This window comes from Haematobia irritans, chromosome 1 (genome assembly GCF_050003625.1).
Source record: "Haematobia irritans isolate KBUSLIRL chromosome 1, ASM5000362v1, whole genome shotgun sequence".
In the NCBI taxonomy this organism is placed as follows: Eukaryota; Metazoa; Arthropoda; class Insecta; order Diptera; family Muscidae; genus Haematobia; species Haematobia irritans.
Window position 1 is genome coordinate 253,196,432 of NC_134397.1, and position 26,546 is coordinate 253,222,977.

At 33.4% G+C, this 26,546-nt stretch overlaps 1 protein-coding gene across 1 annotated transcript in view; it reads right to left on the minus strand.

Moving 5' to 3' along the window:
* Window positions 1-5,706: 5,706 nt before the first annotated feature.
* Window positions 5,707-26,546, minus strand: part of Mical (Molecule interacting with CasL) — a 63,093-nt gene continuing 42,253 nt past the window's right edge. Inside the window, exons 19-24 of the mRNA XM_075307040.1 lie at window positions 21,151-21,709; window positions 15,509-15,713; window positions 15,344-15,430; window positions 10,831-10,931; window positions 10,490-10,740; window positions 5,707-7,064 (exon numbers count right to left, since the gene is read on the minus strand). Of these exons, the coding sequence (XP_075163155.1) occupies window positions 7,059-7,064; window positions 10,490-10,740; window positions 10,831-10,931; window positions 15,344-15,430; window positions 15,509-15,713; window positions 21,151-21,709 (1,209 nt within the window). The 3' untranslated portion in view covers window positions 5,707-7,058. The remainder of the gene's footprint in view (window positions 7,065-10,489; window positions 10,741-10,830; window positions 10,932-15,343; window positions 15,431-15,508; window positions 15,714-21,150; window positions 21,710-26,546) is intronic.

Consider the following 26,546-nt stretch of genomic DNA (forward strand, 5'->3'; position numbering starts at 1 on the left):
CAATACTATTTATCGTAAAAAAAAAATATTTTGAAAAAAAAATCGCGAAAAATAGTTTCTTTTTAAATCAATACACTTGGAAGATCGACAAATTCTTTAAAAATATAGGGAATGGTTCACTATCATACAAAGACAAAGACTCGAACAAGGGTGAATCATACAGACCGATTTACCTTCTCTCGCCAGTAGCCAAGACAATTAGGCACTACTCCTTGTGGAGAATTATCCAGCTACTAATACATCAACATAGATTCCGCAAAGTACACAGTACGAATAGCGGACTCAATCAGCCCAGGCCGTGTCACAGGAAGGTCCTCGTGGTGCTTGACCTATCGAAGGCATTCGATGCGGTCAACCATGCCAGACTTTTCGAGGACATCGAAAACACGTCCCTACCGGCTGGATTCAAGCGTTGGGTTACTAATTATCTGTGCGGACCTTAGTCGTATGTGCAATTTAGGGATAGGAAATCAAGACCCCGTAGAGTGAAACATGGAGTTCCCCAGGGTGGAGTGATATCTCCGGCACTGTTTAACCTCTACCTATCCTCTATCCAAAATCCTCCAGACGGCGTCGAGATTGTATCATACGCAGACGATTGCACTATCTTGGCATCTGGGCCTAATGTTGATGACATGTGTGATCGTTTAAACGTCTACATCGCTAATCTTACCAGTTATTTCACTGCGAGAAACTTGAGGATATCCCCCACCAAATGCTCAGGCTATTGAATATTAGTGTCGATGGCGAAATAATTCCGACCACAAACTACCCCAAGGTTCTTGGGGTTACATTCGACAGCCTATTCAGGTCGTCTGCCCATGCCACAGAAATTTGTAACAAGCTCCGTAGTAGAAACAAGGTCCTCAAGTCACTTGCCGGCAGTACTTGGGGAGCAGACAAAGAAGCCTTGTTAAATACCTATAAGGCAATTAGCCGGTCAGTGGTAAACTATGTGATACACAGTGGAATAACATACAGACCTGCCACAACGCTTAAGAACTGCGGCTGGTGTCTCCGCAGCATACCCCCCGCAGCGGCAACACTTGCCGATGGCAAGGTATCTTAAAACTTCTTAACACCGTCTTCTCAATGGTCTCCACATGGGGGTATATATTAAACAAAAAAAAAGGCCGATTAAATACGTATATAATTCAGTTTGACAAAATTTTCTATAGAAATAAAATTTTGACAAAATTGTCTATAGAAATAAAATTTTGACAACATTTTCTATAGAAATAAAATCTTGACAAAATTTTCTATAGAAATAAAATTTTGACAAAGTTTTCTATAGAAATAAAATTTTGACAAAATTTTCTATAGAAATAAAATCTTGACAAAATTTTCTATAGAAATAAAATTTTGGTAGATAATTTTTGGGAATCAGCTATATATAACTATAGACCGATATGGACCAATTTTGGCATGGTTGTTAGCGGCCATATACTAGCGCAATGTACCAAATTTCATCACGTACCAAATTTCAACCGGATCGGATGAATTTTGCTCCTCAAAGAGCTCCGGAGGTCAAATCTGGGGATCGGTTTATATGGGGGCTACATATAATTATGGACCGATATGGACCAATTCCTGCACGGTTGTTAGAGACCATATACTAACACCACGTACCAAATTTCAACCGAATCGGATGAAATTTGCTTCTCTTAGAGGCTCCGCAAGCCAAATCTGGGGATCGGTTTATATGGGGGCTATATATAATTGTGGACCGATGTAGACCAATTCTTGCATGGTTGTTAGAGACCATATACTAACACCATGTATCAAATTTCAACCGAATCGGATGAAATTTGTTTCTCTTAGAGGCTCCGCAAGCCAAATCTGGGGATCGGTTTATATGGGGGCTATATATAATTGTGGACCGATGTAGACCAATTCTTGCATGGTTGTTAGAGACCATATACTAACACCATGTATCAAATTTCAATCGAATCGGATGAATTTTGCTCATCCATGAGGCCCCGGTGGTCAAATCTGGGGATCGGGTTAAATGGGGGCTTTATATAATTGTGGACCGATGTAGAACAATTTTTGCATGGTTGTTAGAGACCATATACTAACAACATGTACCAAATTTCAGCCGGATCGGATGAAATTGCTTCTCCAAGAAGCTCCACAAGCCAAATATGAGCGTAGGTTTATATGGGGGCTATACGTAAAAGTGGTCCGATATGGCCCCTTTGCAATACTATTTGACCTCTATCAATAACTACTTGTGTGTGTGTTTCAAGTCGATAGCTTGTTTCGTTCGGAAGTTAGCGTGATTTCAACAGACGGACGGACGGACATGCTTAGATCGACTCAGAATTTCACCACGACCCAGAATATATATATACTTTATGGGGTCTTAGAGCAATATTTCGATGTGTTACAAACGGAATGACAAAGTTAATATACCCCCCATCCTATGGTGGAGGGTATAAAAATGTCTGCTAGAGCTAGGGTAGCGAAATTAATACTAAGACATACTTGCATATATTTAGGTAAATTGGATGGATTTCCCGCATCGTTTTTCCCTTCAAATTCATGCCAGAATTGATCCGAATTTGGTTGAGAATTTTTCCACTTTATAAGGTCTAAGATATTTTTTTACCCCTAAAATTTCCCCTAAACGCTTACTTTTGGGGAGAAAATCTCAACCTGGCAACATTGTTGTACATCAACAATATGTACCAAGAGAGAAGAGAGATAATACTCGATTTTGAAGCATTATGTGTGTTGTTATTGTGTTCAGTTTAAATGTTAGTTAAACGAAAGTACCTGTTGTAATTTCTGTTCTCCTAATACATTTTGATATAAAACCCTGTTGAAAAATTCGACGAAAAACGTCCAAACAACAACAAACAACCATGACTGAAATAAATATTTTTTTTGCACAGAATTTGCATCACTTCTTAAGGTATGATCCAAATTCAGTGTTTTGGGTGGGAATTGCAAATGTTGTGATATTTTTTGGCAAATATATAAATATTATTTATAATTTTTGTGATTTTTAATAATGTAACGTTTCGAACGTTTGACCTCAAATATTTTCAAAAATTCGCAATTTTTCTAGAATGGATAGCATTTTTTTCGAAAAAAATTTAATCATTTGTACCATTTTATTAAATCTTACTAGGTTTTTGTCCTTAAGTTAAAATTACTCTTTAAAATATGAATAAAGCGAGTTATAAAAAATTGGATTAAAAGAACTTCCTGAATAGTTAAAATAAAAAAACGTCTTTGGAAGGACATTTTTGGAAGTGCTTTAAAAGTTGTGCCTTTAGAAGTTTTCGCTGGGATCTTTTAAAAACTATTTCAGTTAATCCACATTGACTTGTTGATTTTTCTGAAACTTATAAAAAAGAAGCAATAAGTTCGTATTAAAAAATCTTTGCTGGGATCTTTTCATTTCATTTGTTATTCTCCAAAGTAATATATACAAGGCCAAACCTGACCCAATTAACAATATATTACAGATTTATACAGTGATAGACTAACTACAATCACAGGATTATTAAGAAAAATATTTAAAAAAAAAATCTATAAGAATTTAATAACAACCCAGTCAGAAATTTACGATGGTTATAAATATTGAGCGTTGTAACAGCGTTGGAACCCAACGTTGAAACAACGCTTGCTAAACAAATTAATTGACGGTTTTTAAATAGTAAATTTTCCATAAAATTATCGTTGAAAATGCATGTTCCATCAATGTCCAATGGTTTTTAATGAGTAATGGAGGTATAATTGTTGATAGGAATTGATTTATAATAGGATAATGTTCCTTTATCATATAAAGTGAATATGTACATTAACAGTGAAACCAATAGGAACAACAATTTGGGTAATTTTACAAATGAGTAGAAAGTTTAAACTAAACGCTGACATCACGCCAAAACCCAAATATAAGTACTTATTTATCGACTAATTGAAGAAATTTTGTTAGACATAATTACTTTTTTTTCACATGTTAAGGTGAGTATTAACTTCGAGTTTAGCCGCTTAAATCGCTAAAGTGAAAACTAAATCAGTAAGAAAAATGCACAAAATCATACATATTTGTTGCAAATTTTATTATAACTTGATGGGGAAAAGCCCAAAGCAAATTTTCACAAAGTTTGTATTCCTTAAAATGGATTATTAAAGAAAAGTAATCGTGAAAAAATGACGTTTTTATCGCCTAAACTCGAACTTAATACCCACCTTTAAAGAAAATTTCATTGTTTGAAGGAAAAAATTGGAGTTCAGTATTGCAAGAATGTTATTTTGGTGCATTTGTGGTAAAATGTACAAATCCTAAAATCACAAATTTTTCACGATTACTTTTCTTTAATAATTCATTTTAAGAAATACAAACTTTATGAAAATTTGCTTTGGGCTATTCCCCATCAAGATATAAAGAAATCTGCAACAAATATGTATACTTTTATGTCTTTTTTACTGATTTAGTTTTCACTTTAGCGATTTTGACCATATTAAAATATTTTTTTTACCAATTATAAATGTCAATCTTAATCTTAGTTATGTATTTTTCCTATTAACGGCCATTTTCATGTAGCTCCGTTAGGCTTTAACTGCCAATTAACAGAAAGTAAATTGCAAATATCTTAACTGGCTATGGAATATATATGCAAGATGAAAATTTCGTCCATAATACGGTTCAAAAGTTGGTTAGTTAACGGAACACTAACGGAGCTTTATGAAAATGGGGGTAATTGTTAATTGTTAAGTTTTCTGATGTTCCTTTGTAAAGTGTAAAACACCAATTTTGTTTTGTTTCAATAGCGGTTTTAAGGTACTGTAAAATTATAATTCTAACCCTCCTAAAGCATTCTAGAAACAATTGGAAAGACGTATGAAATGTTGTTTTTCAGTGCTTTTTAATGGTTGTAAAAACCATCGATACGCCGTATAACGATGTTATCATTTTGGGGTTGTCAAAGCGTTCGATAAACCATCGGAAAAGCGTATAAAATATTGTTTTCATGACGCTTTGAAAACGTTGTTAAATACAATCGATACACCGTGGAATGATGTTATCATTTTGGGGTTGTAACAACGCTTTTTCCCACCGTGTATCAACCGTTCACAACGCTTTTACAACGCTTTTCCGATGGTTTTTTTCTGACTGGGAAGCTAATAAAAAAATTAAAATAAAAATATTTGAATTAACATACAAAAAAAATATATAAATTTAAAAAATTAAAATTAAAAAAAAAACAAGAACTTTGGCTCCCCAGCCTATAACAATAAAGAAATAAAAAATGTGTGTAAGTATGGTCCATTATTGATGACTAGCAAAAGAAATGATTTTTATCAAAGAATTCTCTCTTTTAAATGAGGGAAATGTCTTCGAGAAAATTCTTTAGTACAATAGAATATTCCAGATAATTCACATTGACTTGTCGTTTTTTTTATTAAGTTTTGTTTGATTTTTGGTCGACCTTTTTGTTAGAATTATAAATTAATGGTTCTTCAAGCTCGAGGTCTTTTTAAAATATTTTATTTATTATTCCCAATATTTCGCGATTACGATATCGTTTTTTCTGAAAATTAAAAAAGCAATAAGCTCGTATTAAAATATTATAACATAATATGTAAAGTAATTAATTTGGACGAATAACCAGCCTTCATTATTATCATTTTATATCCCCTACGTTAAACCATCCTGGTTTACCACTGATTTTCAAAGAAAACACCAAACACATTTGCTACATGAAGTTTTATTGACTGATGATCATTTGTTTTTTTTTTTTTTGTTTAAATAAAGTTTTAAAAAAACCAATAAATTCGGTATCGTGTGTATTGTACAAATACATATAAATAAGTTTTGCTTAGTTTTTTTTTCATGTTATATTTATATATGTAGGAGTGAGTTACTTATATTTGTTCTGTAGCCCATTATTTAGTTTCAATAATTTTCACATTGGTCTCCACATATAAATTAAAAAAAAAAATACATACATACTAAACATAAAATTATATAAAAAAAATAGTAAAACAAAACATAAACAAAACACATACGAAATACATAATTTAAAGTATTTTCTTTTTGTGTTTAATAGCACGATCATAGCAATAAAAAAATACACAAATATATATATTATAGAGAGATTATGACGTGTATATGTATATATAGCAAGTTATAGTAGTGTAGTATGTATATATAGTAAAATATATAATAGTAGTGAGAGGTATTAAAGGGAGAAGGAAAAATCAATTTTAGGAAAAAAGGTTTTTGGAAAAGTATACAAATACATATACATTTAAGTTTATAGAAATAATTTTTAGTATTTCCCTTTTACATAGATTATTATTAAAAAAAAAGACGTATTACAATCTAAATAAACGAGTCGTTTAAAAACTCCTTTCATACCACACCCTCATCACACATATCGTCGAAAAAACGCATGCAAGAAAAACAAATACAAAGAAATAGAAAGTTACACAATTATAAAAAAAAATACATAAAACTTTGTCTTATATGGAATAATAACGATTTTAATTGCCTTATTACTTCCTTTATTTCAATTTTTTTTTTATCTCTTTATTATGTTTTTGTTTAAAATCCAAAAAAGAGAAAATTATGTTATTGTTTGGCATTACGTTTACTTTATAATATATTTTTTTTTGTTTCAAATATGTAAAGCCAAAAGCTTGGTTAAAATACAAAAAAAATCATATACATATTTTTGATTTGGTTGGGAAATTGTGTTGTTGTTTTTGTTTTTTGGTTATTTCTATATTATATTTATATATATTATACATTATTAAATGTAATAAAATGGTTTTCATAGAATTTAGTTTACTAATTGATTTCGATGAGGCATTTTTTGAGAAGGCTTTCATTATATTCACTGTCACTCATATGGTGCTTTTTGTTCCGATTCTAAAATTGCATTTGAAAATTCTTCTTGGATAGTCTCATATGGGTTTTGACTGGGTTTCCTTGTTAAAAAAATAAAGATCACTACATTATTTGTTCCATTTTAGGACAATATTTTTAATATGTCCATAAGCATTAATGAAATCAGGGTATTCCAAGATATATGAAATCTTCAAATCTGAAATAAGCAAGAAAGGAAAACAAAACAATTTATTAATTTATTGTTATAATTTATTATAAAAAAAATCAGATACTCGATATCGATAACTTTTATGGTTCAAAATTTATGGTTTAAGGTAAAGACATTTATACATAGTTTCTTGTATCTAGACTCAAAAAAGTGAACCCTCCAGGAATGAACATGTGGTTCAATTTTAGACATATCTATTTAACTAAATTATAGTTACAAATTCAACAACAATTTTTTGTCTATAATTAATTTTGTTCACTTGCTAAAGATTTATTTTTATTTTGAAGGATAAAATTGGAATTAGAAATTGAAAAAATGTCAAGGGCCTCGTATATTTTTAAGATGGACGCATTTTTTTTTTTTTTGGTAAAATTAAGAAATTTGAAATTATTTGTGGGAAATTGGCAGACTCCAGCTAAAATCCAAAAAAAAAACCGAAGTGCAGTTTGAAATTGAAAAAAATGTCTAGCGCCATACGAAGTTCAAAATGGACGCATTTTTTGTCAAATTCATAAATTTAATAAATTTAAAACCATTTTGTAGGAATTTGGCAGTCTCTCAAAATAATAAAAATCGAATTTTCATTTTTTTTTTTTAAATTTAGAAAAATAGACGTTTGTAAAGGTCAATATTGTATTAGATGTTGTAGTGAAAATTAAATGGTACTCGAATTTTACCATTAGCGCCATAAAAAATCTATCAAAATTTGAAGAAAATTTTACCACAAATTTACCGAGTTAAAAACAAGTAAGGAAAGTCTAAAGTCGGGCGGGGTCGACTATATTATACCCTGCACCACTTTGTAGATCTAAATTTTCGATACCATATTACATCCGTCAAATGTTTTGGGTGCTATATATAAAGGTTTTTCCCAAATACATACATTTAAATATCACTCGATTTGGACAGAATTTGATAGACTTTTACAAAATCTATAGACTCAAAATTTAAGTTGGCTAATGCACTAGGGTGGAACACAATTTTAGTAAAAAAATATGGGAAACATTTAAATCTGAAGCAATTTTATGGAAACTTCGCAAAAGTTTATTTATGATTTATCGCTCGATATATATGTATTAGAAGTTTAGGAAAATTAGAGTCATTTTTACAACTTTTCGACTAAGCAGTGGCGATTTAACAAGGAAAATGTTGGTATTTTGACCATTTTTGTCGAAATCAGAAAAACATATATATGGGAGTTATATCTATATCTGAAACGATGTCAACCAAATTTGGCACGCATAGCTACAATGCTAATTCTACTCCCTGTGCAAAATTTCAACTAAATCGGAGTTAAAAATTGGCCTCTGTGGTCATATGAGTGTAAATCGGGCGAAAGCTATATATGGGAGATATATCCAAATCTGAACCGATTTCAACCAAATTTGGCACGCATAGCTACAATGCTAATTCTACCCCTGTTCAAAATTGCAACCAAATTGGGGTAAAACTCTGGCTTATGGGACCGTGTTAGTCCATATCGGGCGAAAGATATATATGGGAGCTATATCTAAATCTGAACCGATTTCAATCAAATTTTTCACATTTGACTATACGACTAAGTGTTATGTTTGTACAAAATTTCAAGCAAATCGGTATAAAACTCTGGCTGCTGGGTCCATATTAGTGCATATCGGGCGAAAGATATATATGGGAGCTATATCTAAATCTAAACCGATTTCTTCCAAAATCAATAGGGTTCTATTCTGACCCAAATTAGGAACATGTGCCAAATTTGAAGGCGATTGGACTTAAATTGCGACCTAGACTTTGATCACAAAAATGTGTTCACAGACGGATAGACGGACATCGTTATATCGACTCAGGGACCCACCCTGAGCATTATTGCCAAAGACACCATGTGTCTATCTCGTCTCCTTCTGGGTGTTATAAACATATGCACTAACTTATAATACCCTGTTCCACAGTATAAAAAATTATTTTTTTTATAGTCTTCGATCAAATTTTTTCGTAAGTATGAAACAAATTTTATTTTCTTCGAATAAGAGCCCTCCAAAATTTTATTTCTATAGAAAATTTTGTCAAAATTTTATTTCTATAGAAAATTTTGCCAAAATTTTATTTCTATAGAAAATTTTGCCAAAATTTTATTTCTATAGAAAATTTTGCCAAAATTTTATTTTTGTTTTTGATTTCAGCTTAAAACCATGCATTGACTAAACTACAAGTGTAGCTTAACCAACAGAGGAAAATAATGTATGTGAAATTTATTTGGGCAAAGCCCTATAGTCTGCAAGATGGTTGGATGGGCGCACGTTTCGGAATTACCACAAATTTTATTTTCTTCGAATGAGAGCCTTCCAAAATTTTATTTCTATAGAAAAATTTGTCAAAATTATATTTCCATAGAAAAATTTGTCAAAATTATATTTCTATAGAAAATTTTGTCAAAATTTTATTTCTATAGAAAATTTTGTCAAAATTTTATTTCTATAGAAAATTTTGTCAAAATTTTATTTCTATAGAAAATTTTGTCAACATTTTATTTCTATAGAAAATTTTGTCAAAATTTTATTTCTATAGAAAATTTTGCCAAAATTTTATTTCATTCGTTTTGTTTTGTTATTGTTGGTTTTTTTCCTTTAATCATTGTTGTTGTTTTTGATTTCAGCTTAAAACCATGCATTGACTAAACTACAAGTGTAGTTTAACCAACAGAGGAAACGAATGTAAGTGAAATTTATTTGGGCAAAGCCCTATAGTCTGCAAAATGGTTGGATGGACGTACGTTTCGGAATTACCACAAATTTTATTTTCTTCGAATGAGAGCCTTCCAAAATTTTATTTCTATAGAAAAATTTGTCAAAATTATATTTCTATAGAAAATTTTGTCAAAATTTTATTTCTATAGAAAATTTTGCCAACATTTTATTTCTATAGAAAATTTTGTCAAAATTTTATTTCTATAGAAAATTTTGTCAAACTTTTATTTCTATAGAAAATTTTGTCAAAATTTTATTTCTATACAAAATTTTGTCAAAATTTTATTTCTCTAGAAAATTTTGTCAAAATTTTATTTTTATAGAAAATTTTGTCAAAATTTTATTTCTATAGAAAATTTTGTCAAAATTTTATTTCTATAAAAAAATTTGTCAAAATTTTATTTCTATAAAAAAATTTGTCAACATTTTATTTCTATAGAAAATTTTGTCAAAATTATATTTCTATAAAAAATTTTGTCAACATTTTATTTCTATAGAAAATTTTGTCAACATTTTATTTCTATAAAAAATTTTGTCAAAATTTTATTTCTATGGAAAATTTTGTCAAAATTGTATTTCTATAGAAAATTTTGCCTAAATTTTATTTCTATAGAAAATTTTGTCAAAATTTTATTTCTATAGAAAATATTGTAAAAATCGCATAGCTTGATTATACCATCTGATACTCACATTTGATTCATTATCATTCGATTGTCCACGTGATGATGAACTAAGCTGTATTTTACTACTGCTACTGCCCGATGCCCCCATATCATCAACAATGTTAGCTCCACCACCTCCACCTCTTAGAAGTTCAGAGGTAGCAGCTAAATCATGTGTTGATGATGAGGGCCGTAAAGCGGCACGTTTGGCAACAATTTCCAACATTTCATTCAATATGGCTCCTTCAGCGGCTACATCTGCAGAACTTTTATCCAATTCTATATATGGGAAATAAAAAATACGCATATTAGAGAAAAAATTATTGCACAGTGTTTTTTGTTTTTGTTTGTATATGAAGAGATACATACTGTTACATGACAAACGCAAATTAAGTTCTTCTTTTAGTTGGGCATGTCGATGTTCCAATTGAAGCTCCTGTTGACGTATACCTAGTTCTTCATCGCGTTTTCTGCAAAAGAAATTAATGAAAATATGGGGTGTTGGAATTGAAAAATTTATTTACACGCTAAATTAGCAACATCATTTATTACATATGTAAATATTTCGTATCTATATGGCAACATTATAGTTTGAATAAAAACTTTGTTTTTTCACTCTCCTTTTGTACATCAAACTGAGCGCGTGTTTCACTTAAAGCGATTACAAGGTTTGTTTCAGGTTCACCCGCTTCCAACAGGTTATGGGCCCAGGAATCGCATAATGGAGAAGGTAATCGAAATTGAAAAGCTGAGTGGTAGGGAAAACTACCATCAGTGGAAGTTTGCTGTGGAGCACGCGATGAAGCTGCAAGGTTTTTGGCAAGCTGTTACTGGTACGGAGCAAGATGCAGCTGTCAAGGAGAAGGCCATGTCCAGGTTGGTTTTGTACATATCACCAAGTTTATATGTACATATCCAAGATGTCTCAACGGCAAAAGACATTTGGGATAAGCTCAAAACAACCTTTGATGACTCCGGATTAACGCGCCGGTGTGGACTATTAAGGAAGCTTACAACAACACAATTGGTTAATTGTAAAGACATTAGTGAGTATGTCAACACAATTATAGACACCGCCCAGAAACTCAACCAAATTGGATTTAAAGTAAATGAAGAGTGGGTTGGAAGCCTTTTGTTAAGCGGTTTACCTGAACATTTTGGTCCAATGATAATGGCAATTGAAAGTAGTAACACCAAGGTTACAGCAGACACAATAAAAACAAAATTATTGCAAGATTTTGATGCGTACAATAATTTCAGTGTTACGGCCGAATCAGTTTTTTATGCAAATAAAAAAGGTAAAAAATTTCCGGATGGGAATAAGATAACCATTTGCTTCAATTGCAAAAAAGAGGGACACATTGCAAAATTTTGTAAAGCGCCAAAGAAAAAGAAAAATGGCGGCAATAATGAAAAAACATTAGCAGCGAAGTTTGCAGAAAACTTCAGCAGAGCCGACGACGCATGGTTAATCGATTCTGGCGCTACAACACACATGGTGAATTCTGAGGATGTATTTGTGAGTTTAAAAAAATTTGACGTTGATGATACTGTCACCGTAGCTAACGACCACAAAGTAAAAGTTCTTGGTATTGGTAATGTAAGAATCCAACATAAAGTAAAAAATAATTTGGAGTCCATAACAATACAAAATGCATTGTTGGTACCAGAACTTTCGGCGAATTTGATATCAGTGAGTCAGCTTACAGAAAACGGTTTGGAAGTTATGTTTAATGGTGATAAATGTCAAATTGCAAAAAATGGAGAATTGTATTTAGAAGCTCACAAAAAAGGAAAATTGTATCAAATTAATGTACACACAAGAAATTTTGCAGCAGTTAGTAAAGAAATTCTTCATAAGCGTATGGGTCACCCTGGTGACATGAGTGTAATTAAAAAAAATGCCGATGAAAATTTGGATGCTGAGTCTTTGGAAGTTTCTAAGCCAGCAATTTGTGAATCGTGCTTATTAGGAAAACAAATCCGTCCACCATACAAGTCGTCATCAACAAAAACAGATGATATTTTGCAAATTATTCATACAGATGTTTGTGGAAAAATGGAGCAGCAGTCTATTGGTGGCGCAGAATACTACGTACTGTTTTTTGATGATTTTTCAAATAAAGTATTTGTTTATATGATGAAACGTAAATCTGAGGTGCCAAAAATATTTCAAGATTTTAAAAATCTAGTGGAAAATCAAACGGGCAAACGCATTAAAATCCTTAGATCAGATAATGGCTTAGAATACATAAACAAACAACTAAAACAGATTTGTAACGACAGTGGGATTTTGCATCAAACGTCAGCACCGTATAGCCCGCAACAAAACGGCAAAGCAGAGCGTATGAATAGAAGCCTTGTGGAAAAAGCTCGAACTATGTTGTATGATGCAAATATGGGTAAAGAATTTTGGGCAGAAGCGACTAACACCGCAGCTTATTTGTTAAATTTGACCCCGAAAAAGAATTTAAACGGAAAGTCACCCGAAGAAGTGTGGAGTGGAAAACCACAAAACTTAAATTATTTGCGTGTGTTTGGCTGTGTAGCGATGGTGATGACACCAAAAGAGTTAAGGCGAAAATGGGATCCACGATCAAAGAAATGTGTATTCGTTGGATACAGTAAAAGTTCAAAAGCGTACAGATTGTATGAACCTGAAACGAACAAAATGCACATAAGCCGTAATGTAACTTTTATTGAGGATAAAATGTATTTTTCAAAACCCGAATATGATAACAAAAGTATTTTAAGAGAACAGGCTCAGAATTTAGTGAGGATATATGTGAAAGAAAATTCTAATCCAGTTGAAAATTCTGATGAAAATATTAATTCAGTTGAAAACACAGTCACAGAAAATAGTATCATTCCTCAACAACAAGATGAAGTATGTGACACTCCGCGTCGTTCCACAAGAATAAGAAAACCAACGCGTATGGATGACTATGTGACGTTTTTAACATATGGAAGTGTGGATCCAATGGATTACTATGAAGCTGTAAACTGTAATGAAAACAAACATTGGTTGGAGGCGATAAACAGTGAGTACAAGTCATTATTAGAAAACAATACTTGGAATATAGTTGAAGACAAAAGTGAATTTAAAAAGTTGTCAACAAGATGGGTTTTTAAAAAGAAAATTGATGAAACGGGCAATGTCAAATATAAGGCCAGATTAGTGGCAAGGGGTTGTGCCCAGCGTAGCGGCATAGATTATCAGGAGACATACGCTCCAGTGATGAGATACAACACACTTCGTTTCTTATTAACGCTTGCCCTGGAATTAGATTTCAAAATCAATCACTTAGATGTTTGTACCGCTTTCCTCCAAGGAAATTTAGAAGACGACATTTTCATTGAACCCCCTGATGGAATACAAATTAATAACAACCAAGTTTTAAAGTTGAATAAACCATTGTATGGTTTAAAACAGGCATCCAGAATGTGGAATAAAAAGCTAAGTGGAAAGTTGAGGGCTTTAGGAATGCGTCAACTTAAAACAGATCAATGTGTTTACGTTATCAATGAAAATACAGAAAATATGGTCATTTTAGCAGTTTATGTAGATGACATGATTGTTTTATGGAAATCTGAAGAGATTAAAAATACTTTGATTCAACAATTGATGAATGATTTTAAAATGAAGGACCTTGGACCAGCGAAATCATTTCTAGGCGTGAATATTGATTATGTCCCTGGTCAATATGTAACAATCGATCAAATGACATATATTAAAAAATTGTTGGAGCGATTTGATATGGTTTCTTGCAATCCAGTTTCTACTCCAATGGATGCAAACGTAAAATTCCAGAAAAGTGAACAAACAGCGCATTCGAAAGAAGAAAAGTATCCATATCAAAATTTAATCGGTAGTTTGCTATTTGCAGCTCAGGTTTCCAGGCCTGATATAAGTTTTGCTGTAAATCTGCTAAGTCGTTTTAACAACAGCTACGAAACACAACATTGGATAGCAGCAAAGCGGATTTTACGGTACTTGAAGGGTACCATGAATTGCAAATTGACATTTAAAAAGAAATCGAGTTTTGAAACTACATGTTTTTGTGATGCAGATTATGCGGCGGACCTACAAGGAAGGAAATCAGTAAGTGGTTACGTTTTGATGAAGAAAGGCGGACCGATAGCATGGGGCTCCAAAAAAAAACAACAAACAACTGCACTTTCGACTTGTGAGGCCGAGTATATGTCAATGGGAATGGCGATTCAAGAAGTTCTATGGCTGAAATGTTTGGAAGAAGAGTTAATGCAGCGTCAGCTTGAGCCAATTCGTCTATTTTGCGATAATCAAAGCGCAATTCATCTCGCTATGAACGGATCGTTTCATCCAAGAACCAAACACATAGATGTGAGGTACCACTTCATAAGAGATAATGTAGATTTGAACAAAATTTCTTTAAGTTATGTATGCTCCGAAGATAATGTGGCAGATGTTTTCACAAAGCCTCTTGTTCATGTAAAATTTAATCAATTTACTAATTTATTGAATTTGAAATAGTAAATAAATTTTTAGTGAGGATGTTGGAATTGAAAAATTTATTTACACGCTAAATTAGCAACATCATTTATTACATATGTAAATATTTCGTATCTATATGGCAACATTATAGTTTGAATAAAAACTTTGTTTTTTCACTCTCCTTTTGTACATCAAACTGAGCGCGTGTTTCACTTAAAGCGATTACAAGGTTTGTTTCAGGTTCACCCGCTTCCAACATGGGGGAAATGTATTTCTCAGAAGGGCTAAAAGAGTTTAAGTGTATAGCTGGGCCAATTGTATCGACTTAAAAGGAGACTATGTGATTGTAAAACACCCCGTTCTTTTTCCAAAACATTTTTTGTACATTAAACAAATTCCATTACTTACTTGAGTTGTGTTATATTACGCCATATTTCCAATAGTTCTTTAAGTAATTTTTCATCATTACTACCAACAGCATTGGTAGATTCCATACTAGAAAAAATTACAAAAAAAAACAAGAACATTAATCCTCTCCGAAATTATTTAAGCAAGTATTCTATAAATGCTTACTTATCTAAGGTTTGTTCTTCGCCTCGCAAAGCCTTTTCAATGAGTACACCACGAGTTTCTAATTCCTTTAATTGCACTTCGATTTCTTCTTGTTCTCGCTGAATTTCCTGAGCGATTCTTAATCGCTTAAGCTCAGCTTGACGTACGGCCTTTGATATTGCACGTTGTTTCTTTTGGTCACGAGTCTCGGTGGTGTAACTCTCGTCTAATTATTATAGAGAGATATAAAAATAAATCAATAGTACGAGCATAGCAAAGATTTTAACAAATTATATGAATATAGTTTTTTATAAATAAAATTTAAAAATAAATTATATAATATCTTAAATTCTTTGATTTACGATTTCCATTGGAATTATAAAAAAAAGAAAGTTGTGGTTGGAAAAATTTTAAATGTTAAAAATTCTAATAAAAAATTATTTTGGTGTTCTCTGCACTGTTCCCATTTGTCCAACGAAAGCTTTAATTCGTATTCCAAACGAGACATTTTTTTTTGGTAATTCACTGATAGAAAAAATCATGAACGGCGTGCATGTTACAAAACGATCCGTTCGTGATGTCGAACGGAGAATCTGACAACGATAAAATGACACCGTGTGTTGTCAAAACAACAGTCGCCTTAGCACATTGCACCAAAGGCGGATTTGCCATAAGAACGTCTAACGAATATGTTAAGACTTTTCATGGCCAAAGAAAAACGAAAGCCCACCCTGAAATCGTGAACTCCCTTAGACGAAACCGTGAACATTCCGTTTTGGTTTTTCGTGAACGTTTCCGTTTCATTTTGTTACCGTCCGTTCACATTTGCGAAATGTAATTTTTTCTTTCGATAGACAATTCAATTCATAATTTGCTGTCGCATATGAGTCGAAAGTATACAATATGTGCCGAGAAAAAAGTACGTTTACTTTTTCTTAAAATTTAAATGAATTCTTAGGGTAAAATTTTTAAAATACGTATTTTTCAAGATAATTTTGAAATGCAAATTTAAACAAGTATTGAAAATTAAACAAGATCTTTCGGCAGAGACTAGACATTTCGACAATGTTCGATATTTATGTATCCTGGATATTTTTCTACTTTTTTTTTGGAAATGTCGACTTCTCGAGAGTTCGACTATTTGAAAATTTGGAAAAGTCGTCTTCATAATGTTCCGAAAATTCGACTTTTGCTATGCGGAATGGACATTTTTCGACTTTTCCATGATTTGGAAATGTCGACTTCTTTGTCTGTGCGCAATGGAAATTTTTCGACTTTTCAAGATTCTGAAAAATTGGAAAAATTTGGAAATCCGACTTTTTTAATTTTTTGAACTGCTGTTAAAACGTATGATTTTGCACTCTCATACGAGAGCAATCCTAGTGTTGCAATCTGTGGCAACTGACAGCTCTATCGTAATGGTTTGATATTTTTGAGGTTATGTTCACGTATTAATGTTGTTTACAACAACTGCATCAATGAACTTATTTCAATTTTAGACGATGAATCTCCGTTAAGGACCAGAGATGGTATGGTGATTTCAAACGAGGAGACGAATTTAGGGAAGTCATCCCAAATCTGTTGTTATTCCGAAAACCATTGATGTGTTGTACGCCAATTGATACTGCCAGATCTGCATATGACCTATCGCGAGATTGAGACAACCTAAGGCAGCAGACTAATGGGAAAAGCATATATTCAATATTGCATGAACATTTGACCGTCAAAAAAAAATTGTTCGCGTTGGATCCAAAGACTATTAATTTTATTGAAGACGTGAGATCAGCTTGTTCTTCCACTTTTTCTTGAAAAAAACAGAGATTAATATCATACATGTTCCATGAGACGTTGCAACTTTTTTTCGGTTTCTCTTTTCATTTTGCATTCGTAACAAAACTTAAATCGCTTATTTTAGCAATTTTTTTAACTCTTAAACGAACAAAAACACTTCGTGAAAGATTTTATTAATAATTTAGTGCAACCGACACAGAAATTTGCTTGAAATTTTGGAGAAAATAGCTAAATAAAAATTGTCTGCATCAAACCAGTAAGTTCGGAGCGCTTTTCCAACAAGTATGAGATTAATCTCTAATCTAAAACCTTCGAAAGCGGAATGATATCGAATACGAAAACGAATTCGAAATAGATTCGTTAACGATCAATTATAGATATCGCGAAACCTTCTTTAACGAATCACTAGTAAGCCTTCGAAAACGAAGAGTTTGCAGGCAGTAACAGCACGACAGATGAACGTTTTTCGAAATTTTTTCGAACCATTCTCGATATCGTTTTCGATAGTTTTCTTCGAGAAAAAACCGAGAATATTTCTATATCGAATACGATAACGAACGTTGTGGTCAGGTGGGTTATCAATAGTCTTTGGTTGGATCCCACACAATTTGTAAATCGCTCAAATGTTGATGTGTTTTGCGCCAATTGATACTGCCAGATCTGCATATAACCTATCGTGAGATTGAGACAACCTAAGGCAGCAACCTAATGGGAACAGCACATATTCAATATTGCATGACCATTTGACCGTCAAAAAAAAATGTTCGCGTTGGATACCATACAATTTGTAAATCGCTCAAAAAAAGCTCGTGTCCATTGGGCGAAAGAAAATTTCCATAATTGCGATCGCAGTGCTTCGAAACTCGTCTATGACATCGTGAAAGGTGGTGAATCGTGGATTTAGGAATTTAGCACGAAAGTAAACAGCAGTCGACAAAATGGATGTTTCAACATAAGCCAAATCCATCGAAAAATTGGTTGAAACGCATGCAAAAGAGTATATAAATCCTAATGGGGAATATTTCGAAAAACAATAAAGCTATTTTCGATAATTAATATTTGTTTTTGTTCTCTAATCCCGAAATATAAAAGGCAATCCTCGTATTCACCGCATATGTGGTTAAATTGTAAGGGCCGATGTTGAATGTGAACCACACCTAAACGCCAAGTTTTTTTCCGAATTTTATTTGACATTTCTCTATTTCAGACTTACTCAATTTGAACCATGGAGAGATACACAATCCAACAACGTGTTAAAGTTATCCAGACTTATTATGAAAATGGACGTTCAAATCAAAATGCATATCGTGCACTTCGTGATTTTTGGTCAATTTGATCGTCCAAATGTGCGTACAATCGCAAAAATCGTGGAAAAATTCGAGCAAACCAGGTCTGTAGAAGATGTGAGAACACCAGTGCATGCTCGTACAGCTCGTTACTGCAGAAAATATTGCTGCTGTTCGCGATAGTGTGGCTGAAGAGCCGTCCACCTCAACTCGTCGTCGTGTCCAACAAACATTATGCATAAAGACTTAAATTTACACGCTTACAAGGTGCAATTGGCTCAAGAACTAAAACCTCTTGACCATTCCAAAAGTCGTGAATGGGCAGAATGGTTCCAAGAAATGGCACCAGTGGCACCAGAAAATCATCTTCAGTGATGGGGCACATTTTCACCTCAGTGGATTCGTCAATAAACAGAATTGCCGCATTTGGGCGAATGAGAATCCAAGAGTGATTGTCGAAAAACCAATGCACCCACAAAAAGTGACTGTTTGGTGCGGTTTATGGGCTGGCGGCATCATCGGGCCGTATTTTTTCCAAAATGGGGCCGGTCAGGCAGTTACTGTGTTTATGGCCCGAATTGGAAGATATGGATGTGGACGATATGTAGTTTCAGCAGGACGGTGCCACTTGCCACACAGCTAACGAAACAATGGCTCTTTTGCGCAACGATGTCAATTGGCCGCCAAGATCATGTGATTTGACACCGTTGGACTTTTTTCATTGGGGTTATTTGAAAGAAAAGGTGTACGTCGATAAGCCAGCAACAATTCAACAGCTAAAGGATGCGATAATTCGGCACATTAACGGCATAGAACCTCCATTATGCCTCAGCGTCATCGAACATTTGGACCATCGGATGGAGGTGTGCCACCGAGGTTGCGGCGCCCATTTGGCCGATACCAATATATCATAATAAAATAAAATAACAATAATTTCCTGAATAGTTTGTGTTTTATTCAAAATCAACATCGGCCCTTGAAATTTAACCATATGTACATATGTATCCTGTTTATTTTTTTTATTTTATTTATATCATGTACGCGTACTCCCAGAGTCATTATAAAATATTTCAATCATATTCCCGTTTTAATCCAATGTCGATTCTACGGCCTTTTCCTTAAAAGTCGATTACTCGATTTCGCAAAAAAAAAATCAAAAGCCGATTAGTAGAATATAAAGATAGGACGATATCGATGCAATATAAAAGAAATTTTTTTAAGACTAAATGGCCAACATAAGGATAGATGGTTGCCGCGCGAGCTCACATTTGACCAAAAACAACAACGTGTTGATGATTCTGAGCGGCGTTTGCAGATGTTAACTCGTAATACACCCGAGTTTTTCCATCGATATGTGACAATGGATGAAACATCGCTCCATCACTACACTCCTGAGTCCAATCGACAGTCGGTTGAGTGGACAGCGACCGGTGAACCGTCTCAGAAGCGTGGAAAGACTTAAAAGTCCGCTGGCAAAGTAATGACCTCTGTTTTTTTGGGATACGCATGGAATAATTTTTATCGATTATCTTGAGAAGGGAAAAACCATCAACAGTGACTATTATATGGCGTTATTGGAGAGTTTGAAGGTCGAAATCGCGGCAAAACGGCCCCATATGAAGAAGACAACGCACCGTGCCACAAGTCATTGAGAACGATAGCAAAAATGCATGAATTGGGCTTCGAATTGCTTCCCCACCCACCGCATTCTCTAGATCTGGCCCACAGCGACTTTTTCTTGTTCTCAGACCTCAAAAGGATGCTCGCAGGGAAAAAAAATTGGCTGCAATGAAGAGGTGGTCGCCGAAACTGAGGCCTATTTTGAGGCAAAACCGAAGGAGTACTACCAAAATGGTATCAAAAAATTGGAAGGTCGTTATAATCGTTATATCGCTCTTGAAGGGAACTATGTTGAATAATAAAAACGAATTTTGACAAAAAAATGTGTTTTTTTTTTTCTTGTTAGGCCGTGGACTTATCAGCCAACCTGTTACTCCTAGAGTCATCATAAAATATTTCAATCATATTCCCGTTTTAATCCAATGTCGATTTTACGGCCTTTTCCTTAATAGTCGATTACTCGATTTCGCAAAAAAAAAAATCAAAAGTAGAATATAAAGATAGGACGATATCGATGCATATATAAAATAATTTTTTTAAGACTAAATGGCCAACATAAGGATCGATTGGTCGACCTTTTCGATGACTTGAAAAGTCGGTTAAGAGAAAAATCGATTATTCGAAAAAAATTTGAATTTATCCCAACAATAACAACCGGTCTTGGGCAATTTGTAGTCAAAGACGATTAGTGTGTTTATAGCTCAACATAAAAGGTCAATTTAAGTTGACTTGAAAAGTCGATTATTCTTTAGTAGCCAACATAAAAATCTTTTAATCGTTTTTGAAAGTTAAAACATTGATTTTTTTATATTCGTCGACAGCAATTTTTCTTCCCTATGGCAAAGATTTTGCGGTTTAACAAAAATTTTCACATCTAACCAATGGAAATCATTACTTTAAGTTATTACTAAAAAATAAATAAATGATTATTATTAAAATTCTTAAAAAAAAAGCAAAAAAACAAACCATCAGATCTTTGATAATTCAATGGCAAAGGCGGTATGGGAGGCGGTGTTTGATCATCATAAGCAGGAGAGGTGGCAGCATTGCTAGTGGCATTTGTCATCGATTTTGATTTGTGCACACACAATTGTGGACTGGATGATGCGTTTACCATAATTGCCGATGAGGATGATGATTTCTTGGTTGGAGGACTGCTATGGGTGGATCTCACCTCTTTTCGATTTTGTTGTTGTGTAGCCTGCTGAGTGTATAGCTGCTGTTTTGGTGTTTGATGATGATATTGATGATGATGATGCTGATGCTGACTACTACTAGTACTACTACTGGGATTTATGCGTTGAGGATTATAGTTTCCATTATTGTTCTTATGTCTATTACTATTAAGTTGACTGTGACTATAATAGGCTGAGTGTGATAAATGTGAATGCGAAAGAGCATCTTGTGATGAATGATGCCTTGGATTTTCATACGATGATAATGCAGCCATAGATACCGATGAGGTTCTCAAACGACCTGCAGGGCTATTATAACCACTGCCATGGAAGTGGTAATCATCCTTTTGCTGTTTGGAATTTTTACATTTAATATCAAAATATTTATGAAAGGCAAAACAATATTTATTTTTATATTTTTGAGTAGTAAAAAAAAACAGAGAGAGAGCATAAATAAAAAAAGATAATACAAATCAGTTAAAAACAATTTTATTAAAAACATGCTTTTTATATTAAAAACAAAAAAAAAAAAAAAACAAAATTGAAAAAGTGTTTAATTTAGAGTTGTGTTGTTCGATTTTTTGTATACTACGTGTAGCTAACTAGTGTAGCTTGTGTGAAGATAGAGGAGACATGACAGTATATTCCAGGGCCAACCATCTCAAAGGAAGAAGAAACGATGACAAAATTAAACTTGTAACACCAAAACCCAAAATACAATAGGAAAAGGTAGATACAAAAACAAAAACCAGGAATCGTTTTTATACTAAATATTTGTTTATTATAACAAAATGTTATGTGTAAATATATATATTATATATATATATAGTATAGTACATAGATGTATAACAATAATTATATTAAAAAAAAAATAAAATTAAGTAAAAAATAACAAAGAAAAAAAACACAATAAAATTAATGGCAACTTAATAGACATTGGAATTATTTTGTTTTTAGTACACATATTTTTCCTGTAATAAATTTAAAAACAAAAAAATAATAATTTAAAAATCAAGACATTATATTTGTGACGGACATTTTCGTTTGTAATTTTTTTTATCGTATTTCGGACAATAAAACCAAAAACTATTTATTCTGTAAAAAGAAAAATTAAAAAAAAAGAAAGAAACAGAAACAATAAGAAAAACTAGGTAATTTACTGAAGATCCCATTTATCCCATTTTTTAAGTATAACTTCATGGGTAAACTATGTGTTATTGGTATATAAATGTATATGTATGTGTGTATTAAGTATGTATTGTTCTATATACAAAGCGTTTTTATCGATATGGAACTTATGCGGAAAGCAAGCAAAATATTAAGCCCTGCATGCTGCACCTCTAGCCAGTGATGCCAATTTTGTGTTTTTAGCACCAAATTTAGTGCTTTTTGATTTCCAAAAAGCCCCAAATTGGCTTTTTAGTGTCTTTTGAAAAAAAAAACAAAAAAAAAACAAGTATATACGGCCGTAAGTTCGGCCAGGCCGAAGCTTATGTACCCTCCACCATGGATTGCGTAGAAACTTCTACTGAAGACTGTCATCCACAATTGAATTACTTGGGTTGCGATAACACTTGCCGATGGCAAGGTATCTTAAAACTTCCTAACACCGTAATATATACCACATAGTCTATACGTGGTATATATTAAACTAAAAAAGGGCGATTAGATACGTATATAATTAAGTTTAAAGTTTCTATAGAAATAACATTTTGACAACATTTTCTATAGAAGTAAAAATTGGAAAAAGTTTTCTATAGAAATAAAATTTGGAAAAAATTTTCTATAGAAATAAAATTTTGACAAAATTTTCTATAGAAATAAAATTTTGACAAAATTTGCTATAGAAATAAAATTTTGACAAAATTTTCTATAGAAATAACATTTTGACAATGTTTTCATAAAAATAAAATTTTGGTAGATTATTTTTGGCTCGAGTGGCAACCATGATTATGAACCGATATGAACCAATTTTTGTGTGATTGGGGATCGGCTATATATAACTATAGACCGATATGGACCAATTTTGGCATGGTTATTATCGGCATTATACTAACACCACGTTGCAAATTTCAACCGGATCGGATGAATTTTGCTCCTCCAAGAGCCTCCGGAGATCAAATCTGGGGATCGATTTATATGGGGGCTATATATAATTATGGACCGATATGGACCAATTCTTGCGTGTTTGTTAGAGACCATATACTAACACCACGTACCAAATTTCAACCGGATCGGATGAATTTTGCTCCTCTAAGAGGCTCCGGAGGTCAAATCAGGGGATTGGCTTATATGGGGGCTATATATAATTATGGACCGATATGGACCAATTTTGGCATGGTTGTTAGAGACCATATACTTACACCATGTATCAAATTTCAACCGGATCGGATGAATTTTGCTCCTCTAAGAGGCTCCGGAGGTCAAATCAGGGGATTGGCTTATATGGGGGCTATATATAATTATGGACCGATGTGGACCAATTTTTGCATGGTCATTAGAGAACATATACCAACACCATGTACCAAATTTCAGCCGGATCGGATGAAATTTGGTTCTCTAAGAGGCTCCGCAAGTCAAATAGGGAATCGGTTTATATGGGGGCTATATGTAATTATGGACCGATATGGACCAATTTTTGCTTGGTTGGTAGAGACCATATACTAACACCACGTACCAAATTTCAGCCGGATCGGATGAGGCTCCGCAAGCCAAATCGGGGGATCGGTTTATATGGGGGCTATATGTAATTATGGACCTATATGGACCAATTTTTGCATGGTTGTTAGATACCATATACTAACACCATGTACCAAATTTCAGCCGGATCGGATGAAATTTGCTTCTCTTAGAGCAATCGCAAGCCAAATTTGGGGGTCCGTTTATATGGGGGCTATACGTAAAAGTGGACCGATATGGCCCATTTGCAATACCATCCGACCTACATCAATAACAACTACTTGTGCCAAATTTCAAGTCGATAGCTTGTTTCGTTCGGAAGTGAGCGTGATTTCAACAGACGGACGGACGGACGGACATGCTCAGATCGACTCAGAATTTCACCACGAACCAGAATATATATACTTTATGGGGTCTTAGAGCAATATTTCGATGTGTTACAAACGGAATGACAAAGTTAATATACCCCCATCCTATGGTGGAGGGTATAAAAAAAGCAACAACTTGGTGCTTTCTGGCGTTTTCATTTTGGTGCTTTTTTCAGTACTGTGAGTATAATTGACATCTTTTCATACAAAAATTCTGATTAGACTGTCAAAAGATTAAGAAGCTCAACTATATTGTCATAGAATTTGTTTGTTATGAAGGTGCTATTGATCCTATCTTAATCAATATTATTATTCTTTTTAAAAGTCTAGCGACGAGTGCAGAATTTCTGAACGTGATAAAGATTCTTAAAATCTTTAGTATTAAATTCACGAAAACACTCATAATTAAAATAAGAAATAGACTCCCAGCAAATATTTAATATTTCCAAATTAAATGTCGAAACATTTAGTTTCTCCTCTGAAAGAACCTATTTTGAAATTTGAAATTTATTACTGATAAAAAATGAATTGAAAGAGTGTAAAATTAGTATTAAAAATTATAATGATGTAATTTCGTAAAAATGAGTTAAATAAAATCAATACCCAAAAGTTCTAAATAACATCTTTGGAAGTTGTTTTTTTTACCCTGCGCCACACAGTGGAATAGGGTATTATAAGTTAGTGCATATGTTTGCAACACCCAGAAGGAGACGAGATAGACACATGGTGTCTTTAGCAAAAATGCTCAGGGTGGGCTCCTGAGTCGATATAGCCATGTCTGTCTGTCCGTGAACACATTTTTGTAATCAAAGTCTAGGTCGCAGTTTTAGTCCAATCGACTTCAAATTTGGCACAAGTATGTGTTTTGGCTCAGAATAGAACCTTATTGATTTTGGAAATCGGTTCACATTTAGATATAGCTCCCATATATATTTTTCGCCCGATATGGACTAATATGGTCCCAGAAGCCAGAGTTTTACCCCAATTTGGTTGAAATTTTGCACTAGGAGTACAATTAGCAGTGTAGTTAAGTATGCCAAATTTTATTGAAATCGGTTCAGATTTAGATATAGCTCTCATATATATCGTTCGCCTGATTTACACTCATATGACCACAGTGGCCAATCTTTTACTCCGATTTAATTGAAATTTTGCACAGACAGTAGAATTAGCATTGTAGCTATGCGTGCCAAATTTGGAAACCAATTTTTGCATGTTGAAATCGGTTCAGATTTAGATATAGCTCCCATATAAAGGGTGATTCTTTTGAGGTTAGGATTTTCATGCATTAGTATTTGACAGATCACGTGGGATTTCAGACATGGTGTCAAAGAGAAAGATGCTCAGTATGCTTTGACATTTCATCATGAATAGACTTACTAACGAGCAACGCTTGCAAATCATTGAATTTTATTACCAAAATCAGTGTTCGGTTCGAAATGTGTTTATCGACAAATTTTGTTCAGCGATGAGGCTCATTTCTGGTTGAATGGCTACGTAAATAAGCAAAATTGCCGCATTTGGAGTGAAGAGCAACCAGAAGCCGTTCAAGAACTGCCCATGCATCCCGAAAAATGCACTGTTTGGTGTGGTTTGTACGCTGGTGGAATCATTGGACCGTATTTTTTCAAAGATGCTGTTGGACGCAACGTTACGGTGAATGGCGATCGCTATCGTTCGATGCTAACAAACTTTTTGTTGCCAAAAATGGAAGAACTGAACTTGGTTGACATGTGGTTTCAACAAGATGGCGCTACATGCCACACAGCTCGCGATTCTATGGCCATTTTGAGGGAAAACTTCGGAGAACAATTCATCTCAAGAAATGGACCGGTAAGTTGGCCACCAAGATCATGCGATTTGACGCCTTTAGACTATTTTTTGTGGGGCTACGTCAAGTCTAAAGTCTACAGAAATAAGCCAGCAACTATTCCAGCTTTGGAAGACAACATTTCCGAAGAAATTCGGGATATTCCGGCCGAAATGCTCGAAAAAGTTGCCCAAAATTGGACTTTCCGAATGGACCACCTAAGACGCAGCCGCGGTAAACATTTAAATGAAATTATCTTCAAAAAGTAAATGTCATGGACCAATCTAACGTTTCAAATAAAGAACCGATTAGATTTTGCAAATTTTATGC